Source organism: Melospiza melodia, chromosome 4 (genome assembly GCF_035770615.1).
Source record: "Melospiza melodia melodia isolate bMelMel2 chromosome 4, bMelMel2.pri, whole genome shotgun sequence".
NCBI lineage: Eukaryota > Metazoa > Chordata > Aves > Passeriformes > Passerellidae > Melospiza > Melospiza melodia.
This window is the reverse complement of record NC_086197.1, coordinates 21,248,479-21,272,235: the sequence shown is the minus strand read 5'-3', so window position 1 is coordinate 21,272,235 and position 23,757 is coordinate 21,248,479. Positions and strand designations below refer to the sequence as shown.

The window sequence follows — 23,757 nt, the reverse complement described above, 5'->3', positions numbered from 1 at the left end:
AAGCAATATTTCTTCCCCAAATCAGAGACTCTTTAGCTTCAAAAAGTATATAAATAGCATAATCATACTGTCATTGGCCAATAGTAAAAATAAGCTCTTTAAAATTATTTGTGCTTAATAATTACTATGGAAGCCCCTCAAAGAAGCAAAAAACAGAAAAAAAAATCAGGCTTCACTAGCAATGGACTGTGCTGTGTTGGCACAATACTGGGACCATGGATTATGTTCTGCTGTCAGAACATAATGTCCGACTGGATTGTGACAGGGATATTCTCTGGCCTTGGACATCTGGGAATCATGGACAAATTCCTTTCACGATGAAACAAGTTTAGCTTGAGAAGAGCATCTGAATCCTACCTGCTCTTCCTCTCTAATCTCAGTATTGGAGCCAGCAGGATGGCAATTTAGTGTGTGATTTTCTAACAAAATTAAAGGCAGTCAAAAGGATTAACATTTTCCAAAGTGCCTGCTTAATTTTGGAGTCCAGGCCTGCAAGGGTTTTGCCCACAAAATAATAATACACTTGCCTGTAAATCTCTTACCCCAAAGTCTCTCAATTTGACGGTGCCACTTCTGATTTAAAAACAAAATAATCAGTTTTGAAATAGCCTTTTTGTTCCTGGCAGAAACTGGTAGTTTCGGCATGTCTAATGAGAGCCTAAAAGTGGCATTTAAACAAATGGTATGTTTTTCAAAGTTTCCTCAAGGCATTAGTTTGATTTTGGTTATTAGAAACCAGGTACTATTGTCCTGTTTAACAGCAGAAGTGCCATGCAAGTTTCTCACCACTGTGTTTGAAGCCAAAAGGCCTCCTCTCCACACACTGCTTTTCAACCAGCTGAGTTGTATAAATAGTGAAACCTTTTTGTCTCATTTGTAAGGAACACCAAAGCATGGCATCAGCAACCAGTTTGCTTTGAAGGCCATCCTTGTTCCTGATTTCTTTGGGCTTTAGATAGGGATCTTCTGCTGACGTCAATGGGAGTTGGATGAGACCTCAAAGAAAGCTGAAGATCCTGATGTGTGTGTCTAGATTGCCAGTGATTTCACCCTGTCCTGATCAAAAAAGTCACTGAAGTTCTTATCTGATCATCCCCTGGTATTAAATAGAGACAATGAAGTCAGAAGTAGAACTGGAGAAGTGAAGTGTCCAAAACTGTTGCAGTTCTGCACTCCCAGTAAATCACTGCTCCCATTTCCAGTTGGTTTTGTGCATGGCTGCACGTGTCCAGACGAGGTTGGGGGGAATATCTTGGCATCTGCCTCCTGTTGGAGCTCCATCACCACCACCTCCTGGCCCCACGCTGGGGGCAGATCCTGCACACAGCTTTGGAAGGGAGGGAGGAATGGTGTTACCTCCACATGTCTGTAACACCCTCTCTCTAGCTGTAGTCTCCCTTGCAAGGTGTGGAGCAGGGGCTGTGGTTACACTTTTGCACAACAGCTCCAAGGGCTCAGCACTCTGCTGACAAGTCTCCCTCATCCTTCAATTCCAAGGGCAGGAAATGCAGAGGCAAAGGCAAAGGTTTCGTCTTTGGAGCAGGGAGGATGGGCAGAGGCACCTGGAGGGGAAGGAGATGCTGCCAGTGGAAGTGAACTGCCTGGGGACAGCACGGAGAGCCAGCACGTATTCCTGGAGGAGGAGAAGCTGCAGCAGATGGTGCCTCACTAGAAACAGATTAAAGCAGCTGCTACAGAAACAAGATTCAGCACCGAGGGTCGGTTCAGATCCGAAACAAACTGTTCCTAGCAGAGCTTGGCTTGGTTGGGAAAGGAGAACCCTGTGCTCATTCCCTCCTCAGCACAAGGAGATTGAAGTCTTTGTGCCCCACCTACCCCAGGAACAGGGATCTCCAAGGGCTCAGATAACCCGAGGAGTGGCACTGGGAGGAGCAGGAGGCAGCAGGGATGAGCTCCCTCTGCGTTGGAGAGATTAATTTCCTGTCACACCCACTGCAGCAGTGTTCCTGAGTGATGAAGTGTCCAAACCCTGGTGCCAGTTCAGTGTGTGACAGACACACCAATTTGCCCTTCAGCTGTCCCAATATTAAAGCACCTGGAACCTGGTGGATTTTAGGAGCAGGCATTCCACGCTGCAGAGCCTGGCACGGCTGGACCCAGCGTGGCTCACAAGGAACAGGGCCTGCACCCATCCTTAGAACCTGCTTTCACCTGGGATATTCAGCTGTGGGACAGGCATTTTAGTACCTCTCTGATATTTAATGTTTACATGTGTGATGAATCACATTACCTTAGAGAAATGGAATCACAGAACCATGAAGGTTGGAAAAGGCCTCCAAGATTGTTGGGTCCAACTTGTGCCCGATCCCCACCTTGTCACCCAGACCAGAGCACTGAGAGCCACATCCAGTCCTTCCTTAAAACCCCCAGGGATGGGGACTCCAAACCTCCCTGGGCAGCCCCTTCCAATGCCTGACAGCCTCCTACATTTCCAAATACATTAAGCACTTCCTGAACTGCAAATATACCCTTGCCTAGTCCAGAGCTGGGAGCCACCACTGTCCCCACTGCCAAGACAGACAGTTTTGGATACTCCTCCCTTCTCCCTCCTTAGGAATGTCAGAAAAAGCCTTTTATTGTCCAAAGCATTATTGTTATGCTTAGGTACCATGCACACTTTGTGCAACAAAGAAATGAAAAATATAGATATTTGCAGTAAGTCTTATAAACTCTAAGATAAGATTTAAAAAGATATTTACCCACGCTGAAAGCATAGCCTTCAAGCACTTTTTTTGAGGAATATCTGGTTTGGTAATGCAAGGAGGTAAAGAACTAAACCTATATTTCCTTATGATATGTAGCTCTGCCATACAATCCTGCACACACAAGGGAAGAAAAGGGGGGATCCCATTAAATAGAATTTACAAAATTCTCTTGCATTTTACCTTCATTGAGAGCAGCAATTCTGGAGTGGAGGGATGGAGGGAGGGAGGCCTCCTGTTCTTCTCAGGAGGGCTCCAGACAAGGCCAGGCAGTGTCTCCTAACTTCCCTTGGCTTTCAGCTGCTCCACTCTGATCATCTTTTTACACAACTTTCTGTGCTTCTGCTGCTCTGAACTTGGCAGGGAAAGTGGAACAGGAGGACAGAAAGGCTTCTATAGTGGATCAAAGGACACAACTGCCCCTGGAAGCCTTTCCTGGATAAATTACGGCCTATGGGGAAGGTAAGACTGGAGAAGATCAGTAACCATTTGAGAAGCAGCTTCTTCATCTGGCTGCAGGTGGGACAAGTCAAACATAATCTGCTTTCTCTACTTTCTGATTGAGTGTAACAACACTGGGGTGTTTTGTTGTCCACGGAATTCAAGATGAGAATCCACAAAACAGGATCTCAATTCCTTAGATGTCTCCCATTCTGGAAAAGAAATCCAGTACACACCGGGGTGAAAGAAATGAAAACTGCAACTTTACAAAAAGAATGCTACTTTTATTTTCAAATGCTGTAAAAAGCCTCATATAAATTTTTATAATGCTTCTATGTAACTTTCCCAACCACAACTAATGAAACAGTCTAGGAAAAATATAGCAGTTGCATTTTGACTCCAAGAACGAGCTGCTGTGAGATCCCAACAGTAAAGGACAAGGTTCAGTGTGTTACAACGCCTGTAATTGCTTGTGTTATTGAGAAAGTGAGAGCACTTCCTAAGCATTACCTGGGCTAGACTGCAGCATTCCCTGCTTGCTGGGCTCAGGAGGAATGTCAGCCCTGGGGAAGGAGCTGACAGCAGCTGTGTGCTGTTCCTGGTGCCCACTCCTGGTGCCCCCTGGCTGAACTGCCCCCAGCAGGTGCCCTTATCCCAGACTGTCTCCAACGGCTCAGGTGGGGAACAATTGACCTATAAAAATAACACTTCTGTAACTCTCCAGCAAGGCAAATTGAACAGTGCAAATGCAGTATCAACAAGATTTGATTTCTGAATGCTGGCAATTTTTTTTAACTCCTTTTGCACATGAGACAACCTCTGCTGATGTCCTGTACCTAAGGCCACTCACTCACACTGATTGGAGATGGAACAAAGTGCAAAAGCTCAGCTGCAGTTCCCAATCCAAGCCTCCTCCCCACTTTCAGGGAATTCCAATCCAGAATTTGGATTCAGGCTCTCCACTTCCATCAATGCACTCAAGTTTTCCCTGCTGGAATAGGTAAACATCCCAGCAAACCTCTGATAACAATTTGCATACACAATTTAGCGTTTTAACAAAAGTTTAACAAAACATACTTCCAGAAAATAAATTTTCACATGGTTGCAATCATCAAGCCATTTCAGGATCTTTGGTACTCCAAGAATAAGAAAAAAATAAATGGCACAGTGACAAACGCTGCCAAAGGAAAACACACAACCATCCAAAGGAATCAGATAGAAACAACAAAATTAAAGATATGTTGCAGTTCCTTTTTTTTTTTTTTGAAAGCCAGTGTAGATTAACCTGCTGTTCTCCTTAATCCAGTACAGTGTCACAGTTTCACCTTTAAAAAAAACCCTATCATCCTAAAAGCAGTAGTTAATATTGTTTAACTTGATTTACTGATTAAAATAATGCTATGTTTACAAAAAAATTTTAAAAACTCAACTACCACAATACAGGAGTTTATGCTAGATAGGCTGCAGGCTGTTTCCTTATGGATATAACTCCTATGTGAGCACTGATATGATTAATCATCTGCAGTTTTAAATTAGTATTATTTTTAGTGTTGCAAGTAGAAGGGTTGAGCTTTTTCCCAAGTTTGTAAACCAGTGAGTATGTACAGACATAGTTGTTTAATAGATAGCTTTAAATTAAGTGTGTATTTCTCTGCCCTCCCGTAAGCCCCACAGGAAAAAAAAATCACCAGTATCACTGAGCATTTGCAGTTTCCATGAAACTGAGCTTGTCTCAACAAGTTTGAGCAAAGACTTCTTTGTAGGTCACGTTAATGGGGTTACTGTGCTCTTCTGAAAGGTGGTGGTTGCAGGAATTCCAATTCCAGTGCACACAGTGCCCCATGGATGAAACTGGAAATTAAAACCAATGAAAAGTATTTTGAATAGCAGTGTCCTTTGAGGCCAAATTTATATCTCAGGATTTTTTTTCCTGCCCGAGTTTCCCTGTTTTGGAGCCAAGGCCTTAGGAAAGGCATTTCCTTTCCTGAGAAGCCTCAGGAGCTGTTGGGGCACTGGCAGAACCATGCCTGAAAGGTGGATTTAAGCGAGTTATTGTTTTTCTACAGCCTTTGGATGGCCCCAGGTTGAGCCTCAGCACACTGACAAGGCTAAGAACAACACTGGAGAATTTTTAAGGACCTTGCCCCACAGCAAGATGTTAATTAGTGTAAGGTCTGGGAAACAAATGTGAGAGATCAAGGAGCTGTTCCCACCTCAGTCCAGCATTCAGGCAGAAGCTCAACTTAGCTTTGCTCTAATACTGGATGGGCCTGAGGCAGTGGCTACTCCTCTTTGAAGAGCTAAAGACAGAAACTGTTTGGTATAAATAACAGATATTGGATGCTTCAAGGGAGACAAAACTGTGGAGGAAAGGCTGGATCAGGGATCCTGGCTGGATCAGGGAAGAACACCTGCCCATCACAGGCACTGATGCACAGAAATCTTGCTGGCAAATGGGCTCTTATGCAACAGATCAACATGCCAGTGTGTTTTTCAGAGCATACAAATAATTCAGAACAGCTGATACCACAGTGCCTAACAGCAATAAATATTTCTCTAATGGCTTTATAACAGTAGTTTCCATATTGCTACAAAAGTCTGTCCAGTGGAATCTTTCCTGCTGTATGCCAAAACATCCTGTGCTCCACTCAGAAGGGGCTGCAGAGGTTTTAGGGTGCCTTTCACTGGTTCAGAGGAGGGAGACAGCAACAGTGACTCTGCTTGTTCAGCCACTGGGGAATTGTTCAGTGCTGCACATCTCATTTGACCAGAAAATGACAGCAGAGATCTCTGCTGTACTGTGACAGATTCAAAGCCCTGCAGATAAGCTGTAAGTACAGGCAGAGAAAATCACCAGTGACCAGATAATTGCAAACTGCTCTGGGACTACAACTCAGTCCTGAACTGCTGCTGGGCTGATGAACAAAACAGAGCCTGCACATGGAGGTATTTCTGCTTCTGTTTCCTCTGCCCAGGGAAAGGACACCTGGCTTGGCTGTCAGGTTGTCACCATCCTGCAGACTGGCCACAAGAACATTTAGGTGGTCCCTGAAAATTGGGCTGCAGACTCAGCTGATTCTAATCCCATGGCCACGCCAAGTGGAGATCCTGGGAGAAAAGGAACCCACTGGAGAATCTGAACCCAGTGGGACACTCAGTTTCCTCTATGTGAGCAGAGGCTGCGATTCAGGAGAGGTTAAAGCAGGATCCCTTCTGCCTGCAGCTGCTCAGGGAGGAAAAAAAAGAAAAAGCACCAATCTGATCACTTCTCTAGAACACATTTTGCACAGAGGGAAGAGAATGTTTGAATTATGAGTAGCTCAAAGGTGATCTGCTTTAGAGCAGAGACAGGAATGCAGTCTTGGAAACTGCCATCCCCTCAAAACTTCCCATCAGAGTGTTTTCCTTCTGCTAAAAATATTGATGCCTTTTATTCAGATTCCTTTTTGCTTCTGAAATTGCCAGCAGGCATCATCACCTCTAACAGCAATACTGCCAATGATCATTTAAAGCAGAAATACCACTAAACAGATCACAGGGACTGCCTCACTGCCACACACTGTGGGACAAGGGACAAAAGGGATGATGATAAAGGGCTGATAAAGTCCTGCACTTGGGGCAAGAGAGGGCACACAAGACACAAGGAGGCCCAGAGGACACTGCTATTTAAAATAATTCCATGTGCTACACTCATGGGGGATCTGCAGCCCACAAATGGAACACCCCTGAGCAATTGCTCAGAGAGGTTTGCAAATGTGGACAGTTTTCTTTTTACTGCATATCTAAACCCCACCAGCTGAGCAGTACAACACCAATGCTGCATCAAATGATATGTTTCCCTCCTGGGTGGATTAGATGGTTTACAGTACAAACAAAGCCACAGTACAGAGAGGCATAATTAACCGTTATCCACACGTAGGCAGTGCAGGAAAAGCGATGCACGTTCCTTTTATTCCAGTACCTTTGTATAATAAAGTTAACAAAAATATTCAAATATTAAAAAAAAAAAAGGACAAAAAAAAAAAAGAAAAAAAAAAGCCAGCTGGCACTGCCAACTAATTCCTGTAGTAGTCTTAGAAATCCTAATCCTGTAGAATTTCCATGTGAAATCGATGCGCACCAGAGTCGATGTGTTGATAACTAACGCCAAGCGGGCCTGGTGATGCAGCTACCTGAGGTTTGTGTTTGCAATTTCCTTTGGGGGGTTGTGTTCTGTTTCACAACTTCCCAGCTTTCATGTAGGAAGGGATGGAGCCACGCTGGGTGAGCCCTTCAAACCTCTTGTAGGTGTAATTGAGGAAAACCCAGTCTTTGGATTTGTAGTCGGGTTCCGTCGTGTTTGGCACTAGAATTCAGAAACAAAAGCAAACACACAAAAACACACACACACAAAAGAGTTAAACCCAGGCTGCTTCTTAGAGGACTTTTCACAGAGCTAAACAGCCCTGAACTCTTATTTCCTTAGTCAGCAGAAACTCCTGGAAGAAATCCTGCTTCTAATCAGGTCAGTTGAGTTATAATTTCAACATAGAACTCAGAAGCAGAAAAAGAGAGGGTTTTGTTTTGCCTTTTTTTTTTTCCTTTTAATTATATGTACACCCTCTACCAGGTTTCCATACCTTGACAGAAGACTCTAACACACCCACAGGATACACAATTACAAACCTCATGACATTTCTGATGTTCTGATTTTTAGGTATCTACATGCACAGTACCATTTTCAGTGGGTCTGAAATGCCAAAATAATACAAATGTTCTTGGAACTACCCAAATATGGACATAATCAGATTAGGCACTGGAGATGGGTTGCTTTGCATTAAAAGGACAAACTTCCTCACCATTAAATAAAAGCCACTTCAGAAAAAAAAAATAACCAACAGCTTTTGGATAATTCTTATGGTTGTTAACACAGCTACACTTAGCAGACAGCAATTAATAATCTGCCAATCTCCAAGTAACTGAAAACAGTGGGACCTGGGACTATTTGTATGTCACAGAACCAATTCTTTTATATATGAAAATTTCCTGTAACTTGCCAAGATAAATCAACAACTAAAAAAACCCTGAAGTGATTTACAGAGCAACTCAGGTTCATTAAATACTGCATTAAGTAATCAACTGTCTGAAAATTCAATTCTGACCCACAAATATCCCAACAATTATGTTGGGCACAAACCTCAGAAGTCACTGAAGATGAAAAGCAAATCAGTGCATGGTGTTTTAAAAGAATCTGGTTAGACAGACTGCCTGGCAGAAAACTCCACTGCTTTCTGTGCTCACTACTCTGCAAACCATTTTTACCAAGAGTTTGGACTCTGAAAATCTCTGGGCTTTGCAGCTATGAAAGATCACAGGTTTACACTCATATTTCAAAGAAAATATAGAGACTTGATCTACAGACTAACTTGATTGGGTCATTAGTAAAATTAACACAAACAACAACAAAGGCAGCTGTGCAGTGTTCTGGCATGGATGGAGATTTGGAATTTACAATGGCAGTCTCACCTGGCTGTAAAATGTCTGATTCAGGAAATTCATCAAAGTTGGAAGTATCATCAATACTTTTGATTTCTATAGGGATTGCAGCTGGTCTTTCCCTGCAAATAAAGATCAATGCCAGAAGAGTGAATGTTGGGAAATGAGACATTAAGTTCCAGTTTTAACTTAGCTTTTACACTTAAAGCTTCCTGTAATGCAGAGCGCTGAGAGCATCACAGATGAATCTGACTCTCCTGTTTGCTGACACCATGGGGAGATTGTTTGGTTCCTTATCTCCACTGGTGTCTTCCTGGCAGGCTTGGGGCAAACATCATTTTCCCACTGAGAGAGCATCCCACACTTATCTGCCACACAGCTATCACCCCGATCTTGTCACCAGCCACCACTGTGGTTACCCTGTTTCACAAACCCAGCCCAGCAGGATTGCACTTGCACCCACAGCTTTACAATTCCAGTGCTCACCAGCCTGGACCTCATCCAAAACCTCTGGACTGTAGCTCCTCTTTGTGACACTCAGCATCTCTCTCCCAAAGCAGGCTGCCTCTGCTTTAGCACCTCCAGAGCCAGGAAGCCCTTGAAGAAGTTTTAAGGTGGCTTTTGAAAGTGCCCAAGGAATTTGTGCCAGCAAAATGCTCACACTGGGACACAGCACTGTGGGAAAGGCAGTGATTTACACCTGTAAACTCACCACAGGTCTAATTACTACACTTACAATGAAATCCACAGCCACTCTACAACAATTTCTTTCTGTTCTGGGCAGTCTGGAATAATCTGAGGTATCTCAAGTCAGTTAAACTCTGGCCATTTCTGTGCATGTCAGCAAGGCCAGAAAACCTTCAGTGTCAACCCACTACTGCCAGTAGCTGCCTTTCAAAATAAAATATAAATTGGAAATAATTGTCCTTGACATCACAATACATGAATTTCTTGCTTTCATGGCTTTTATTCTCCCTGTAAAACGTGTGTATATACATACCTGATATGTCCCCAGTCTACTCCTTCAAAAAATGGATGACTTTTTATTTCCTCTACTCCATTGCTACCAATTCTGTTTTCTGAGTCGATACAAAATCTGGAAAAGGGGAAAAAAACAAAGGGAATGTTACAATAAATTCCACAGAAGCAAGAGTATCCAGTATCAAGAATTTGAAGAAGTTCTGTCAAATTGTTTCACCACTTGGGTTAACATCAAAGCAACCCATTGCATGTAGGAGAGAAGGCAAACAGTAGAAGCAGAACATTGTTAAATTCTTCAACAAAAAGCTACAATGCCAATAACTAACACCTTTTCTAAACTGCTGAATCCCCATCTTCCAGGTTTGTGAAAAATTGCTGCATGTTCTGGTCCTGTAGGATCAGTTTGGAATGGAGGCTCAAATCACTACTGCTGAGAACTGCCCTGGCATGTTCTCAACTATTTAAACATCCATGTTTCAAAGTCAAACTAAGAAGAATAAATATACTTAATAAATCAGGACTGCTCTCTGATGTTGTATTTTGGAATCCCAGTGGGCCAGCCTATTCCAAGCATGCCATGTCCCTGTTCTCCCACTTCCCTCTCCTCAGAGGTGCAGGTGGTGCAAAGACCCAGGGCCTGTTTCTGATACAGCCCTGCTGCATAACCTCAGCTCAGACCCCACAAGAAATTGTCAGTTTATCAGAAGTAGCCATGAAATAGCAGGAAGTAAAAGGTGAAATTGGAGACAGAGGATTGGTGGGATGGGGACTGTTACCTGCTCCAGCAGGCCAGAAGGAAAAGCCTAAAATCCCAAAGAAGGAAAATAGGGAGGTGGAAGCTCTCTGACAGCAACTCAGTGACCTCAGGGATTTGTTCCAGGGAGCAGCAGAGGCTGACTCTTCTCCTCTAGACTGGAAAAGCCTTTCAAGTACCTCATCCAGGAGATGGGAACACCAGCATTTGCCTAGGAATTCATTAAATCACAGCCATTTTCTCCATTTTCTGCATATGCAGCACAGCAGGTTAGGCTACAAACTTATCCAGCTATAAATTAAAGTTCTTTTTCTTGTAGTTGGGTGTCAGTGGGGAAGAAAACCTCCCTGTATTTGTATTGCAGCCTGGCAGGCTGGGTGGTGCCAAGGACTAACAACAGACCTCAAACCTGTAACAACACTCAGCCACAGGATTTGTCAGGCTTTGTCTGAACTTGAGCTTGTTTTAGTTTGGATTTATCTCTGTCCATAACCCTTTAGCTTTATCTGCATCTCCCTTTAAGCTAGAACACACATTGCCTAACTTGTCCAAGTGTAATGGACAAAGAACCCAAAATGCCCAGGTGGTTGCTGTCCAACCTGTTTTGACCTCATTTTAATAGATTACCTATAACTAAGAAGTTCTACCCCAATTTTAACCCTCCTCCTTGTGGAGGCAAACTGATAAATTAAAGTAGTCATTGTGTAAGTAGGTGCATGAGCAAGACATGCTAACAAATACACTGAAATCCCTAAAAATTCCCCAAACACAGCCAGGATCGAGGAGGAAGAAATCCTCAGCAGTAATGCTCTACTCTGTTCAGCAGAGACCTTGGGATGTTGACAAGGAAGGTTGAGCAGAACAGCAGAGAAATAGATACTGAAAATGCAATATTAACTGTTTGACCAGACTTACTCATGAGGATTGGTGACAATTCAATTATTTGAGCTGTTAGTATCACTAGCTGGATGCAGGATAACTGTTTCTTGTATTTGTAATGTTTTTGTAGGTTACTGGAGCACTGCTGGAACTAATTATAAATTCTAGTTTTGTCAAGTACATTCCCCTTTTTGCCTGTAACAAAATTATATAAGGCTATAGCATTAGCTTTGAAAAGGAAAAAAAGGAGTAAGTATTAAACCCAAAAACAATGTGCCTCTCAAACCCTCCCAAGGACAAGAGGGTAATTTCTGTTAAATCAGGTCATTTCTGTAAAATTTTACAAGAGGGTCATTTCTGCCTGACCTTGTCACCAAAACCTTCACAAAAACCTCAATGCAAACTAAAAACTGGGATTTTGAAAGAAGTGAGTCAATCCAAAACATCCCAAGATTTCTATTCAGTGCATTAAATGCTGATGAGTAGTTATTTTCTTGCTACCTCAGAGAAGAAAAAAATTCTGTGTTGATCACTTTACTTTTGGTCTGCTCTGTTTCTCCTTATACCATGGGACAAATCAAGATCATTCCAGCTTATTCCTTTATGTTAAACAAGTGGCAAAGAGAAAAAGACTTAAAAAATCCATCAGGGATGGTGACAGAAGAAACCAGCCTTTCCTCCAGCATAAAGCTTCCTTTACACACAACAGGAATTTACCCTGATGGAAGATGACCCTGGCTGGGCAAGAGGCCAGAATTGGGTTTTTCTCACTGACCTTAGAATTAAATCCTTTGCTTTCTCTGAAATGGGCACCTCTGGAGGAAATACCAATGTTTCTTTCCAGTTCATAACTTTCCTGTAAGTCTCTTGTGGTGTTTCTGAGCAGAAAGGTGGATACCCTGCACAAACAAATAAAAAATTATTAAATTTCTTCCAGGAGAGCAGTGACCTGGGCCTCTGCTTTTGTCACTGGGGCTCCCAAACATAACAAGTAATAGCCAGAGGTTTTCTCTTCTGAACAAATGGACCCTGTTACCTTTGAACAACTCTTAAGTTGGGGTTTTTAACATACCTATTAGCATTTCATACATAATCACTCCCAAGGACCACCAGTCACACAGCTTGTTGTAGCCAGTCTGCATAAACACTTCTGGAGCAATATAGTCTGGGGTTCCCACAGTAGAATATGCCTGGAAAAAAGGAATCATCTCTTTAAAAGAGAAATACTGTGGTTTTACACTTTGCAATTCCTTTTCCTGGGGATTTACATACAGGATCTTGTTCTTTGGGTGAACAAAATGCTTTATTTGAGAATTCACAGGAACTCAAGTCCCAAGAATATTATTCTTTTTTATTAATAAACACAGAGAACCTCAAAAATAAATGGAAATTATCCTCTTTAATGAGATTAAATCATAGAATATTGCAACTGCAATATCAGAAGGTCATCTTAGCTTAAGTTTCAGGTAGCTGCATTATAAAAATACCCAAGAAGTTCTATTGTTGTGGTCTTTGTTTATTTTTAAAGGCATAATCAGTGGTAGATTCCCAACTGTGGCACTCATGATACACAAGCCATATATTGGGAATTTCTCTTTACTGATGAAAAATCCTCCGTGAGACAGGAGGGAGAGAAAAAAACCCAAAATCCAACAAAAAACACAAAAAACCCAAAACCCAACAAACTTAAAGAACAAAAAAGTCCCCCAAAAGCAGTTTTACCACAAAAATATTTCACATTAATTTGTCTGACCATAAAGAAACCCTTTGTTTAATTGAACAGACCTGAGATATTTAGGATTGAACCAATGGAAAACTGAAAACGTGGCTCCTTTCCCAACAGTGTTGATGCAAGTTGTCATTTTGTCCTTTTATTGTCTCTGTGGGACTGCTCCTCACAACACAGTTCTGCCACATCAGCCTTTACTGGACTTGAGATAAATTCTTTTCAGGGATCTAATTCCAGGCTGGAATAAGGCTGTGAAATACAGCCCCATGAGGCAGCATGGTGGCTGCAATGTAATCTCATTTTGCCTCATGAGGAAAGAAGAGACCACCCAAAAGCTTTTAGGGAATACTGCAGTAGGTCACTTTTTTTAAAGGGGTGTGGAAAAATAAATGGTCCCAAAATTTGAGAGTTGGGGTTTTTTTGGTGAAAATCATGGGCAGGGATGGAAGTCTGAATGGCTGATAGACACTTTGCTTTGGTTCAGTTTTGGCCACAAGTCCCCCCATTACTGACCACTCCTCACCACAAATCCAGGCTGGAGCACTCCAGCACCAACACCCTCCCACAGCCTTTCCACCACATTCCCTTTCAGCAGAATGGGAATTCCCCAGAGCTCTCTGGAAAGGAATTCTGCAGCCACACACCTGCTTGTGACTGAGCTGCAGGAATCAGACCCATGGATCCACAGCAGGCAGTGCTGCAGAGAGCCCAGACACAGCTTGGCCACGGGGCTGAGGACACCTGAGGGCCTGGGCTGGATGCTCACAAGGCAAACAAAGGCACAGAGAGGAGCAGGGCCTTGCTATTCCAACCTGGATCCCCTTCTTTTGAGTTATTTGTGACTTTGGGAGCTTGTAGAGAGCCACATATGAGGATCTTGCAGGTTGTAAAAACCAAGAGCATTAGCACTGAGTTTTAATTTAACACTTCCTCTAACTAGTTTAAAAGCAAACCAAGAATTATACATTAATTAACTCACCAGCTGTCGCCTGTTCTTCTTCCATGTTTCTGCTTTCCTCTTTGAGTTCATATTCTGAAATGCTAATTTGCAAAGTAGTTATTAAATAACAAGTGTATTTGTGAGAATTAAGAGAAGAAAGATTTATAGGGCTCCAGTTTTAAGTAACTATCTTGGATATTTAGAACCCTAGTCTAAAAACAAATGCTTGATTGTGACTGAAAATGGGAACATGAGAATAATTACTGTCCAATGCACAGCTGAAACTCATGTAAGTAGGACACATATCAGCAATTCTAAATTAGAACTTGTTAACATTTTTAGATCAGCTTCTGAAAAGTTTCATGAGACTGTCACTGACTGCAGTCCTTTGGCACATGGAACCCATGTCCCTCCTGAAAGAGCAGTTCTGTAACTTCACTAACATAATGAAAAATACATGACAATATAGATACATTACATTATGTGTATTCATATCTGTGTATGAATGTGCAAAAATACATGACCACTGCAGAAATCATCATTTCTTGCCTGTGAAATGCTCCCATGACCCAGGGAACAAGCATTTCCAGTTTTCCAATTAAATACAATCAGCCTGCTCCATCTTGCTTATCCCAGCAGAAACACAGGTACAATGTACAGCTGCAGCTCAAAACCATTTACATGTTCAACTAGGACAGCTCATACTCACAGAAGTCACTTGGTGGGTTGTGTGTGAGGTTCCTGTAGAACTCTGTTCTGTGGGCTTTCTTTAAACCTGTGCAGAGCCCAAAATCAGACAGCTTTACATGACCCTGAAAACACATAATCAGAGAATACAAAACCATTATTTATATAGGTAGTGTTTGGGGGGAAAAAGAGTTTTAATCACTGCACATGCCCTCTCAGGCCATGATGGACTGGCCCAGGACAAGCAGGGAAGCAAAGACTGAACCTTGGTATACTGGAAGGGTCTGTTTTCTCTCCAACAGGCTATGGCCCCCCAGGAATGGTCAAATCTACAATTTCCCAACAGTTGAGGGCAGCTACTTTGCCTGGTTTTGTTTTGAACTGGATACCACTGTGACTGAGCAAGCCTCCAGGACAAAATTCCTTTCCTTTGTTTTGATAGTAACCTTGGCTTTAATCAGATTCCCAGACATCAGTGCTGATAGAACCCATCAAACCTGACAGACCTGTGCATGCTGGGGTAATGCCTGGCCTCCATCATCTTAAAGATCTTCTCCAACCTAGATAATTCCATGATCTGGTGATGCTGACAGGGTGCATTTCATGGCCAGAATGGTCAGTCTAACTGAGGGAGTTTCCACAGCTGAGTGGGTGATGAAATAAATGTAACTGTAGGAACTGAACATGTAGCATTGTCTGAATTGTCCACAGCTACTTCAAGATGCATGAAAGGAATGCTGCACCTTTTAATGTGCATGAATATCAGCATCTGGCCACCCTGAGTGGGTTTTTTCCTTAAAAGCCTTGTCTTAAAATGGTTAAAAGGCTTCTGAGTAAGATTTGGCTTTGTTTAAACATATTGGTGTTCTCCAGAGAAAACACACTGGGCATTCCCAGCCTTCCCTCCAGCCAGCTGAAATCCCTGGGGTGGCACCAGTGGCTCCCAGTGATGTGCAGCCTGGGATCTTGGAAGCACCAGTACATGCCTTGGCATCCAGCAGGAGATTGTCTGGCTTGATGTCCCTGTGGATAAATCCCAACTGGTGAATGGCATCGATGGCCAACACTGTCTCAGAAATGTAAAACTGGGTCTCTTCCTCTGATAAAGTGTCCTTCTTCATCAGTAAGGTCATCATGTCACCTCATCAAAGAGAAGAAAATACAGCTTAGGGATCAGAACATTTTAAATCACAAAACTATAAGAAACCCCAGTAGAATCCAAATTTAACCTTGTAACTGGCCTTATAGTTACTAATCATACTATTACTGCAAGGACCTACAAACCCAACTTACTTTTTTAGTTGAAAATCCTAAACAGGAATTTTAATTGAACAGCCCAAGAAAATACAGTGGATTTTTACACATGTTAAATTTATTGCACAAACTGTTTGAACAAGGGCTTTTTTTCTGGTTTGTTTTTACTGTTAATAGCTTCAGTTGTAAAAAGCAGAAATTTCTACTAAAAAAATTATTTAATTCAAGTCTATTTAATATCCCTTCAACCTTTTTCCTTCCCCTAAAAATCAGGAATGGTCACATGACTGAAACTTCATTTAAAAGAGTGCAAACATTTTTAATTTCACAAATTATACAGCATGTTTGTTCCTAATATTTTATAAAGCTGCCAACAAAAGCTAAGGAAGAAGTACCTGTAGCACCTGATGCCACAGCACCCAGCTTACCTCCAGGTAAAAACTCCATGATCAGGTAAAGGTTCCTTTTATCCTGAAAGCTGTAAAACATTTTCACTACCCAGGCTCCATCCGCTTCAACCAAAATATCTCTTTCTGCTCTGATATGGGCCACCTAAAATTTGAAAAAAAAATTATTATTATTAGGCAAATATTGAAATATTTCAACAAGGAACACCACATTACATTCTTAGCCCTACAGCACATTTTCATGACCTTTAGCAAAGGAACTATTTTTCTAGCTCTTTCCATACTCATATTTTCCATTATTTTTTACAAGATCCTGGGGTTTCTCTAGAAACACAAAGCACAGCTTGTTAAACTGGTTCTGTTTGTTAGAAAGAACTGAAAAAGCTGGTGGAAAAAGTACAAGTGAGTTGAGGAATATCTGACCTTGCTCAGGGTATTCCAGTTCCAGCTAAGGTTTTGGAAAATACAGGGAAAGCTGCTATCCCATAATTTGATGGAAATTAAGAATAATGGAGATAGGAGAAGGAGTGTGTGTTTTCACTACAACATACCGTCATCTTGGAGGAAAAATTAAAGACATTTGCATGGAAAAATATTTCTTGACAGCTGTAAGAAAAGCAGCAAACAGTCTCCTGCATCTGTTCCCCAGTTCTGCTGCTGAGGAACATCTTCACATGAATCCTGTCACAGGGTTGCATGGGGCAAAGGTTCTCCCTCTGCAGGAGATACTCCAGCCTGGATTTATCTGCCTTTATTTAGTCTCATTAGAAAGTACTTTTTTCCACCCTCAACTCTTTAATGCAGCTCTAAAATACAACAGGAAAACTTTGCCTAAAAATAGCCAGGATTTCTCCCAGTGCTACCAGACTCAGGGGGAAAAATACTACAAGATTTCTTTTTTTTTACATTTGTCCTCTGTTGTCTCTCCACAGAGCAAGGCAGGCAATGAAAATTCCAGCAGATAAACACTGGCCAGGGAAGATCACTGTTTCAAACTGAATGTAGAACATGAGCTCAGACTCCTTTCCACATCAGGTTCTGAAATGGGGGCAGCACCACACAAAATCTGGCTGCTCTGCACACCCTGCTGCTCCTCTGCTTCCCTAAATTCAGGGCATGGGCTGCAGGAGACAAAATAATCTGTGCCAGGAAAAAAAAAGTACCACTGCTGCAGGGAAATGATGTGCCAATGATGGGTAAGGTTTGGACTAGTATGACAAAAGCCCTCTTATCTCCTGAGATACCCACCCTTAATTTCTTTGCTTTGTGGTGCTAAAGTATTTGATGTGTCCTCACAGGGAATTGTTAGCTAGAAAGTAAAAGTAATAACCAACCAAACTAACAAAATCAAAACAAACAAACCCCCAACAAGATTAACCCAACTATAAAGCAAACCCAAAGAAGACAATGTTGATGAACAATGTGATTTCTGCTGGTTTTCTTTAAAAAAAACATCAAATACCTCCATTTTTAATTTGGCACAGGATTATTTTTCGAGAAATATTTTCCTTGAAATGCAGTAAAATTTTTCCAGAAGTATTTTCCTTGAAATGCAGTCACAAAGATTTTATTTTTCTCCCCTTGATAAGGGGAGAAAAATAAAATCTTTGTGACTATTCCAAATCAGTTGTAAAGAAGTAATTTTTAAATGCAGCTGCATGACCTCATTTCCTAACCTCTGCTGCTTTTGTGCTGTGGTAGGAACAGCACAGACTCTTCGGACTGCCAGACCATTGTAGGGGCTTTCAAAGGTGGAAAAGATTTTCTGGAAAGGGTAAGTTTGAAATTTAGGGGACTTAGAGATGACAAACCTGCTCTTTCTCCAGCATATCTGCTTTTCTCAGTATCTTCATTGCATAAATGTGACCTGTATCCTTCTTCTGAACGAGGCGGACCTTTACCAAGAGAGAGAACCCAGTCAGTCTCCTCTGCCTCAAAAATCCACTGGAAGGCTCCCAACTGACAGCCATGGAAAAGTTCTCTTGTTAAATATTTAAAAAAACATTTAAATATGTTAAATATTGAAAAGGGAATTATTCTGCACCATGTACAACACTAACAGGAATGAGAAACAGTTTTTGTTTTAGGAAAAGTCAGCAGGCACAGTGAATTCCAAGTAACAAACTGTGTAGGTTAAAATTCAGGAGAAATAACTGATGTGACACAGGGCAGAAAGGAGGTTTATCAAGAGGGGCTATGCCATTGCAAATCCATAACTGCAGAGGGCCATGAAGGCAACATCAGTGTGGGAAGCCATGGGAAACCAAGTGTCTTTCCAAAAGCCTTGGGAAATCAATGCATGTGATTAATCACCAGAATTCTCACACTTGGAGAATGACACAAATTGCTGCCATTCTGCAATAAAACAATTCATCAAATTGTAATTAGAATGTTTCATTACAGTGGTCAATCCCATTTTAATCTCCTGTTCAAGCAAGAATGCTACAAACCTCCCCAAATGCTCCTCTTCCTATGACTTTCAAAGACTCGAAGTCATCCAAGCCGAGCCTGGTCCTCTTGAGCCGCAGGAACTCGGTTTCCTTGCGAGCGTGCTGTGACCGGCGCAGCTTTTTCTGAGGACACAGCACAGCAACCTGTCAGTCAGCTGGCAACAAAGAGTCAAGATGTGCACCCTCCCTTCCTGGGAAGCTGTTCTCTGGAATCCCAACAGGAGAAAAACTTCTCCTTCTACACTTCTTTCTGAATTTCTCAAAGTATAGTCCTTGAGTATGGTCTGTTCTATGGAAGCCTCAGGCATGGTTTCCCACCTTTTTTTGGTTGGTGGGGGGTGGTGTTTTAATTTTATTACTTGGTGGTGCTTTAATTTTATTACTTAGTTATTAAAAAAAAATAATGAAGAAAAACTATCATATTGGTCCAAACAAAGTGTATCAGTTCCAAGGCCAAAGTCACTGCCTGAGGCAAGGACTCTTCATTTTGGGCAGAGTGAAGGACCAATAAAAGCTGAAACTTGTATCCCAAGTGATGACAGGCAACAAGGAGCTTAGCAAGCAGCAGAGGCCCTGGTTACACATCTACAACAAAATCCACTTGGTTTATGGCAGGCAAGCGCTCAATTCTGAAAAAAAAATCTGTCTAAATGCCATCATCTATTTTGTCTGATGAAAATGTCACTGGGATTCACCCCAAGAGAAGACAAATGCTGCACCCAAAGATGCTGAGAGCTCAGAGTCTGCTAAGGAGGTCCCGGGATCAGGTACCTGCCAGACTGTGCTGGGATTACAGCATCCTTTAAAGCCACAAGATGGCAATACACACCCACACTCATATTCCCACTTCTCAGGAGTTATAGCAGCCACAAAAACTCCAGAAGGGCTGACACACTCTTCCTACTTATTTCCCAGCCTATCCTGAAGGCAGACATGGTGTAATGGACCTCAGAAAAGCAACTCATTGACTAAAGTTCTCAGAGGTGGCAACCAGATTGAGATCCCTCCTCATCTGTATCCAAAAGGAGCAAAGGTGTGATGGTTAATTTTTTTAATCAAGAAAAAATGGTTCAGCATTTTGCTTTCTACCCACTTATTTTTTCTTGCCAAATATAACAGCAAACAATTTTAATCTTTGCAAAGCTTGCTAGCTACTTGCTGTGGCCATGTCTCATAAGAACTGCAGGTAGCATGAAAAGCCTTGGATAGCTATTGCAAGTATCAGTCAAGCATATTCCCAACTTCCCTAACATAAACAGGTTATTAAAGGGGCAATACTGATGTGCAAAATAAAACCTTTTGTCATGCTAGCTGATGTTTCTGTGAGCTCTTCAAATGCCCATCTGAAGCAGTGGGACAAAAGCAAAGCAGTTTGTTAGGTTACTTAAGCAGCATTTACCTCCTCATCTGCAAGGCCTTCCTCTTCCATAGCCACTTCCAGCTTCTTCTGCCTGCCAAGGAGAAAACCAGGGGATTGCACCTTTTATTATTTATTAAAACCAAACATAACACCACAGCAAGTCAACACCTTTGCTTCACATACTCCAAACTCTGAAGAGTTTGTCTCAGATGGAAATTTGCAGGCAGACAGCCCCACTCCACCCAGTTACTCATTTGTGAACAAAGCTGAGGAAAATGTAGAAGCAAATTTAAGCACATGGTTATATACTTGCAGAATCAGGCATTAAACCTATATGAAAAAGTATGTTATTAGAGTGATTGTATCTTGTTGAATTAAGGCTGTTTTTATCAATTAGAATTACAAACCAGAATAAAAATTGGTTTTTTCACCATTTCTATCTCAGCTCCATCTCCCACATGCCAGCCTGCTCCAGCTTCCATCCCCTTTGTGTGATGACTCCCCCTGGTCCTGCCCCCTTTCTTCCCATGCAACTAAACTCTACCCCCTGGATGCACCATCCTCTCACCCCAGCATCCTGCCCAGGCCAGGGCTCACAGCTCCAAGCCTTCCCCCAGTGCCATGCCAGGCTGGGAGGCTCTGAGAGGGGAGCAAAGCCAGGGAATACCCCACAGGTGGCAGAGGGTCAGCACATGGCAATGGAGCTGCAGCACCCCTTTCTGTCCACCCACAGGATGCTCCTTTACAGCTGCCAGGTTGCAGCTTTCTGAAGGCTGGTTACCCCCTGCAGCAGGTAAGAATTCAAAGGCTTGGAGCCAGGCTGCTGGTGCCTCTCTGCACTTTGGGAAGTACAGCAGGATCCTCTAAATTACAGGCCCTTGATAGACAGTCTATTCTCCTAACTAGAAGCAACTCCATTACATGGAATAATGACTAAATATGATGAAGAGAGAAACCCTGCTGCTTGACTGAAAACCCTTCAATTAAAAACATATTACCAGAGGAATGATAATTTCACACACTAATGACAATCCAAACACAAGATTCATTAAGCCAAACACTTGGTGCTTTGACACCTAATTCAAGTGGCACTTCACACCTCAGAGACAGGACTGGGCACTGCTGGGAGAAGCTGAGTGGGGATGACCATCCCACACTCCCATGCAAGGAGTACCAGGCAGCACCACCCAAACAGAATTTACAGACTGGGATTACATTATCCCCAAAAGTCTTCCTGCCTACCTGAGAGTCTCTCAAACCGTCCATCATCAACCCCTTATTTCTTTGCTGCAACTTATTTCCACACCAGCTCTTTGCCTCCTTTCCTTACCCCATCATCCCATCAAACACCTCTCAGCCCTGTTCCCTGTCTCCTACACACTCCCTCCTGCAGGGTTTGGGAGTCTTGGCATGAGCTCCATGGTGCAGAGCAGGAACAGACACCACAAGCAGCTGCCTTACCCCAAACCAAGCTCCCACCCCTCAGCAGCTCTGCAGAGTTCATTCCCTGGGCACCTGCAGATGAATCAGAGGTCCCCAACCTCACACAGAAAGAGAAACCTCACATATTACTCCAAAATAACACCCTGCACAGAGTAGTTTCCACTGATGAGGAGGTGAATTGCACGAAAACATCAGAAGTGGAGCTCCTTGGCCACTCAGTGACAGTGATCCAGGGATGTTCACAGGTCCCCCCAAAGACAGCCTGCCCCCTCTAGGAATTCACTCCCTGCCACCACATACAGAAGAACGTCCCAGAGCTGCCCCATCCCCGGGGACTGAAATACCCTTGAACAAACAGCAAGAAAAGCTGCAGAGGGGTGAGGGGAAGCAGAGGCAGTACCTGGTTTCCCTCTCCTCATGCTGTATAATCAGGTTGCTGTAGAAGTTCTCCAGTGTGAGTTTGGCCACCGTCACTCTCTCCCGGGTGTGGTTACTCATGGGAAAGGATGTTGTAGTCCCTGCAGTCATCGCCATGGTAACATGTACTGAAACAGAGCAGGTCAAATCATTACTCACTTCAAAAAGAAAAATAAAATATATATTCCTCTTCTCCACTCTCCAAGTTCTTAGGCACTCCAGAATTCGCAGTAAAGGCACTGCTCTTTAGATATAAGAAACTATTAAAAGCTGCCTTCTAAAATTATCCCAAGATAGCAGGAGGATGTGCTACCCACTCTAAAAAATAACAACATGTTGGCAAAACAAAGAGTGAATCATAGCAAAGAGCACTGCACGCTCTGGGCAGCTGACCCAGCTGTGCTTGTTCACAAATAAGGACAATGTCCCTCTGGCAGACCTGGGCCCTGCCTGGGGGAGGAAAAAGGGTAGGAGAGAGAAGGATCAGGCAGCTCCCAGAGCTGGACTTGTCACAGCTCTGTGACAATTTCAGACTCCAAAAATTCTAGATGCTAAAAAAAAAAAGGGTGGAATAAAACGAGACAGCAAATGGAAAAAAAGCCTAACCCCAGTCCAGAGAAGTTATTTCAAGGATAAAGATAACCATTGAATATATTTGAATTTTAAAACTGCTCCATAAAGTTACACGTGGCCAGGTGGTACTTATGGCTTAAGGCACATGGCCACTGGACACCTAAAAACTGGGAAGAAAGAAGAAAGAAAGCAGAAAGAAGAAAGGCTGCTCTCCTTGAGAGCTTTTATCCTGAACCCAAGGAACTTGGATGTACTGGAACACTTTTTAATGCTGGAAAAAGACACCTCAGGGAAGCTCTGAATGCCCTGCAGCTGATCCGGGAAAGCCAGGGGAGATTAAAAACCAAAGAACCAGCACAGTTTGTCCTAAGATTCATGCTGTACCTGGAAGTGAGCTGAGGCACTTCAGGAGAGCTTCATGGAAGAAAAGCATGAAAAGAGGCATCTCAGCCCCACTCCCATTTGGTCAGGTTGTTTTGGAAGTTAGTTTTGGAAAATTACACAGAAGTACACAGCACCATGTGTACATCACCTGTCTTCTGCACACAGAACCATGGAATGGCCTTGGTTGGAAGTGACCTCAAACACCTTGCTCTCCACCCCCCTGCCATGGGCAGGGACACCTTCCACTCTTCCAGCTTATCCAGAGCTCCTTCTGGGCTTGGACATGGCCAGGGATCCAGGGGCAGCCACAGTTTCTCTGGGCAACCTGTGCCAGGGTCTCACCACCCTCACAGGGAACAATTTCTTCCTCAAATCCAATCTAACCCTGCTCTCTGTCAGTGTGAAGCCACTGCCCCTTGTCCTGTCACTCCAGGCCCTTGTCAAGAGTCTCTCTCCATCTTCCCCGTGGGCTCCCTTCAGGCACTTGGCTTCCTTTTTATTATTTATTTAATCCTTCCGTTTCCCCAGAGGATTGAGCAGAAGACAAATCCCAAATTAGGCTTAATTTAAGCAGATCCTAATGGCTTTGAAGGTGAACTGATTAGGGGTTCATACAGAAGAGAACTTGCACGTCCACACTGGGGCAGGAGGATCCCTGAACTCTGCTCCTGGCTCTTTGTTTGGATTCTGCCTGCTGCACTGTGAGAGGGTGGGATTTTTTCCTGTGGATTTTTCATGGGATCTGATGTGACAATAGGATATTTGTTGCCAGAAATGCAGCTGCTGTGTCACAAATAAAGGCATTTTATGGCATCATGTGGGTATTATTTTAGCTGTTTATTTTGAAGTGCACAAGACAC

At 42.8% G+C, this 23,757-nt stretch overlaps 1 protein-coding gene across 4 annotated transcripts in view; it reads right to left on the bottom strand.

Annotated features, from left to right (window-relative positions):
• Positions 1 to 3,427: 3,427 nt before the first annotated feature.
• Positions 3,428 to 23,757, bottom strand: part of STK38L (serine/threonine kinase 38 like) — a 46,278-nt gene continuing 25,948 nt past the window's right edge. For 3 of the 4 annotated variants that reach the window (XM_063154189.1, XM_063154190.1, XM_063154187.1), the window contains exons 2-13: positions 21,924 to 22,068; positions 20,120 to 20,171; positions 18,721 to 18,843; positions 18,082 to 18,165; positions 16,292 to 16,415; positions 15,596 to 15,750; positions 14,632 to 14,734; positions 13,962 to 14,023; positions 12,326 to 12,443; positions 12,029 to 12,152; positions 9,640 to 9,735; positions 8,348 to 8,761 (exon numbers count right to left, since the gene is read on the bottom strand). In XM_063154189.1, coding sequence (XP_063010259.1) covers positions 8,527 to 8,761; positions 9,640 to 9,735; positions 12,029 to 12,152; positions 12,326 to 12,443; positions 13,962 to 14,023; positions 14,632 to 14,734; positions 15,596 to 15,750; positions 16,292 to 16,415; positions 18,082 to 18,165; positions 18,721 to 18,843; positions 20,120 to 20,171; positions 21,924 to 22,057 — 1,410 coding nt within the window. In that variant the 5' untranslated portion in view covers positions 22,058 to 22,068 and the 3' untranslated portion in view covers positions 8,348 to 8,526. Of the gene's footprint in view, positions 7,510 to 8,347; positions 8,762 to 9,639; positions 9,736 to 12,028; positions 12,153 to 12,325; positions 12,444 to 13,961; positions 14,024 to 14,631; positions 14,735 to 15,595; positions 15,751 to 16,291; positions 16,416 to 18,081; positions 18,166 to 18,720; positions 18,844 to 20,119; positions 20,172 to 21,923; positions 22,069 to 23,757 lie in introns of those variants that run through there. The other variant, XM_063154188.1, reaches the window with a different exon arrangement.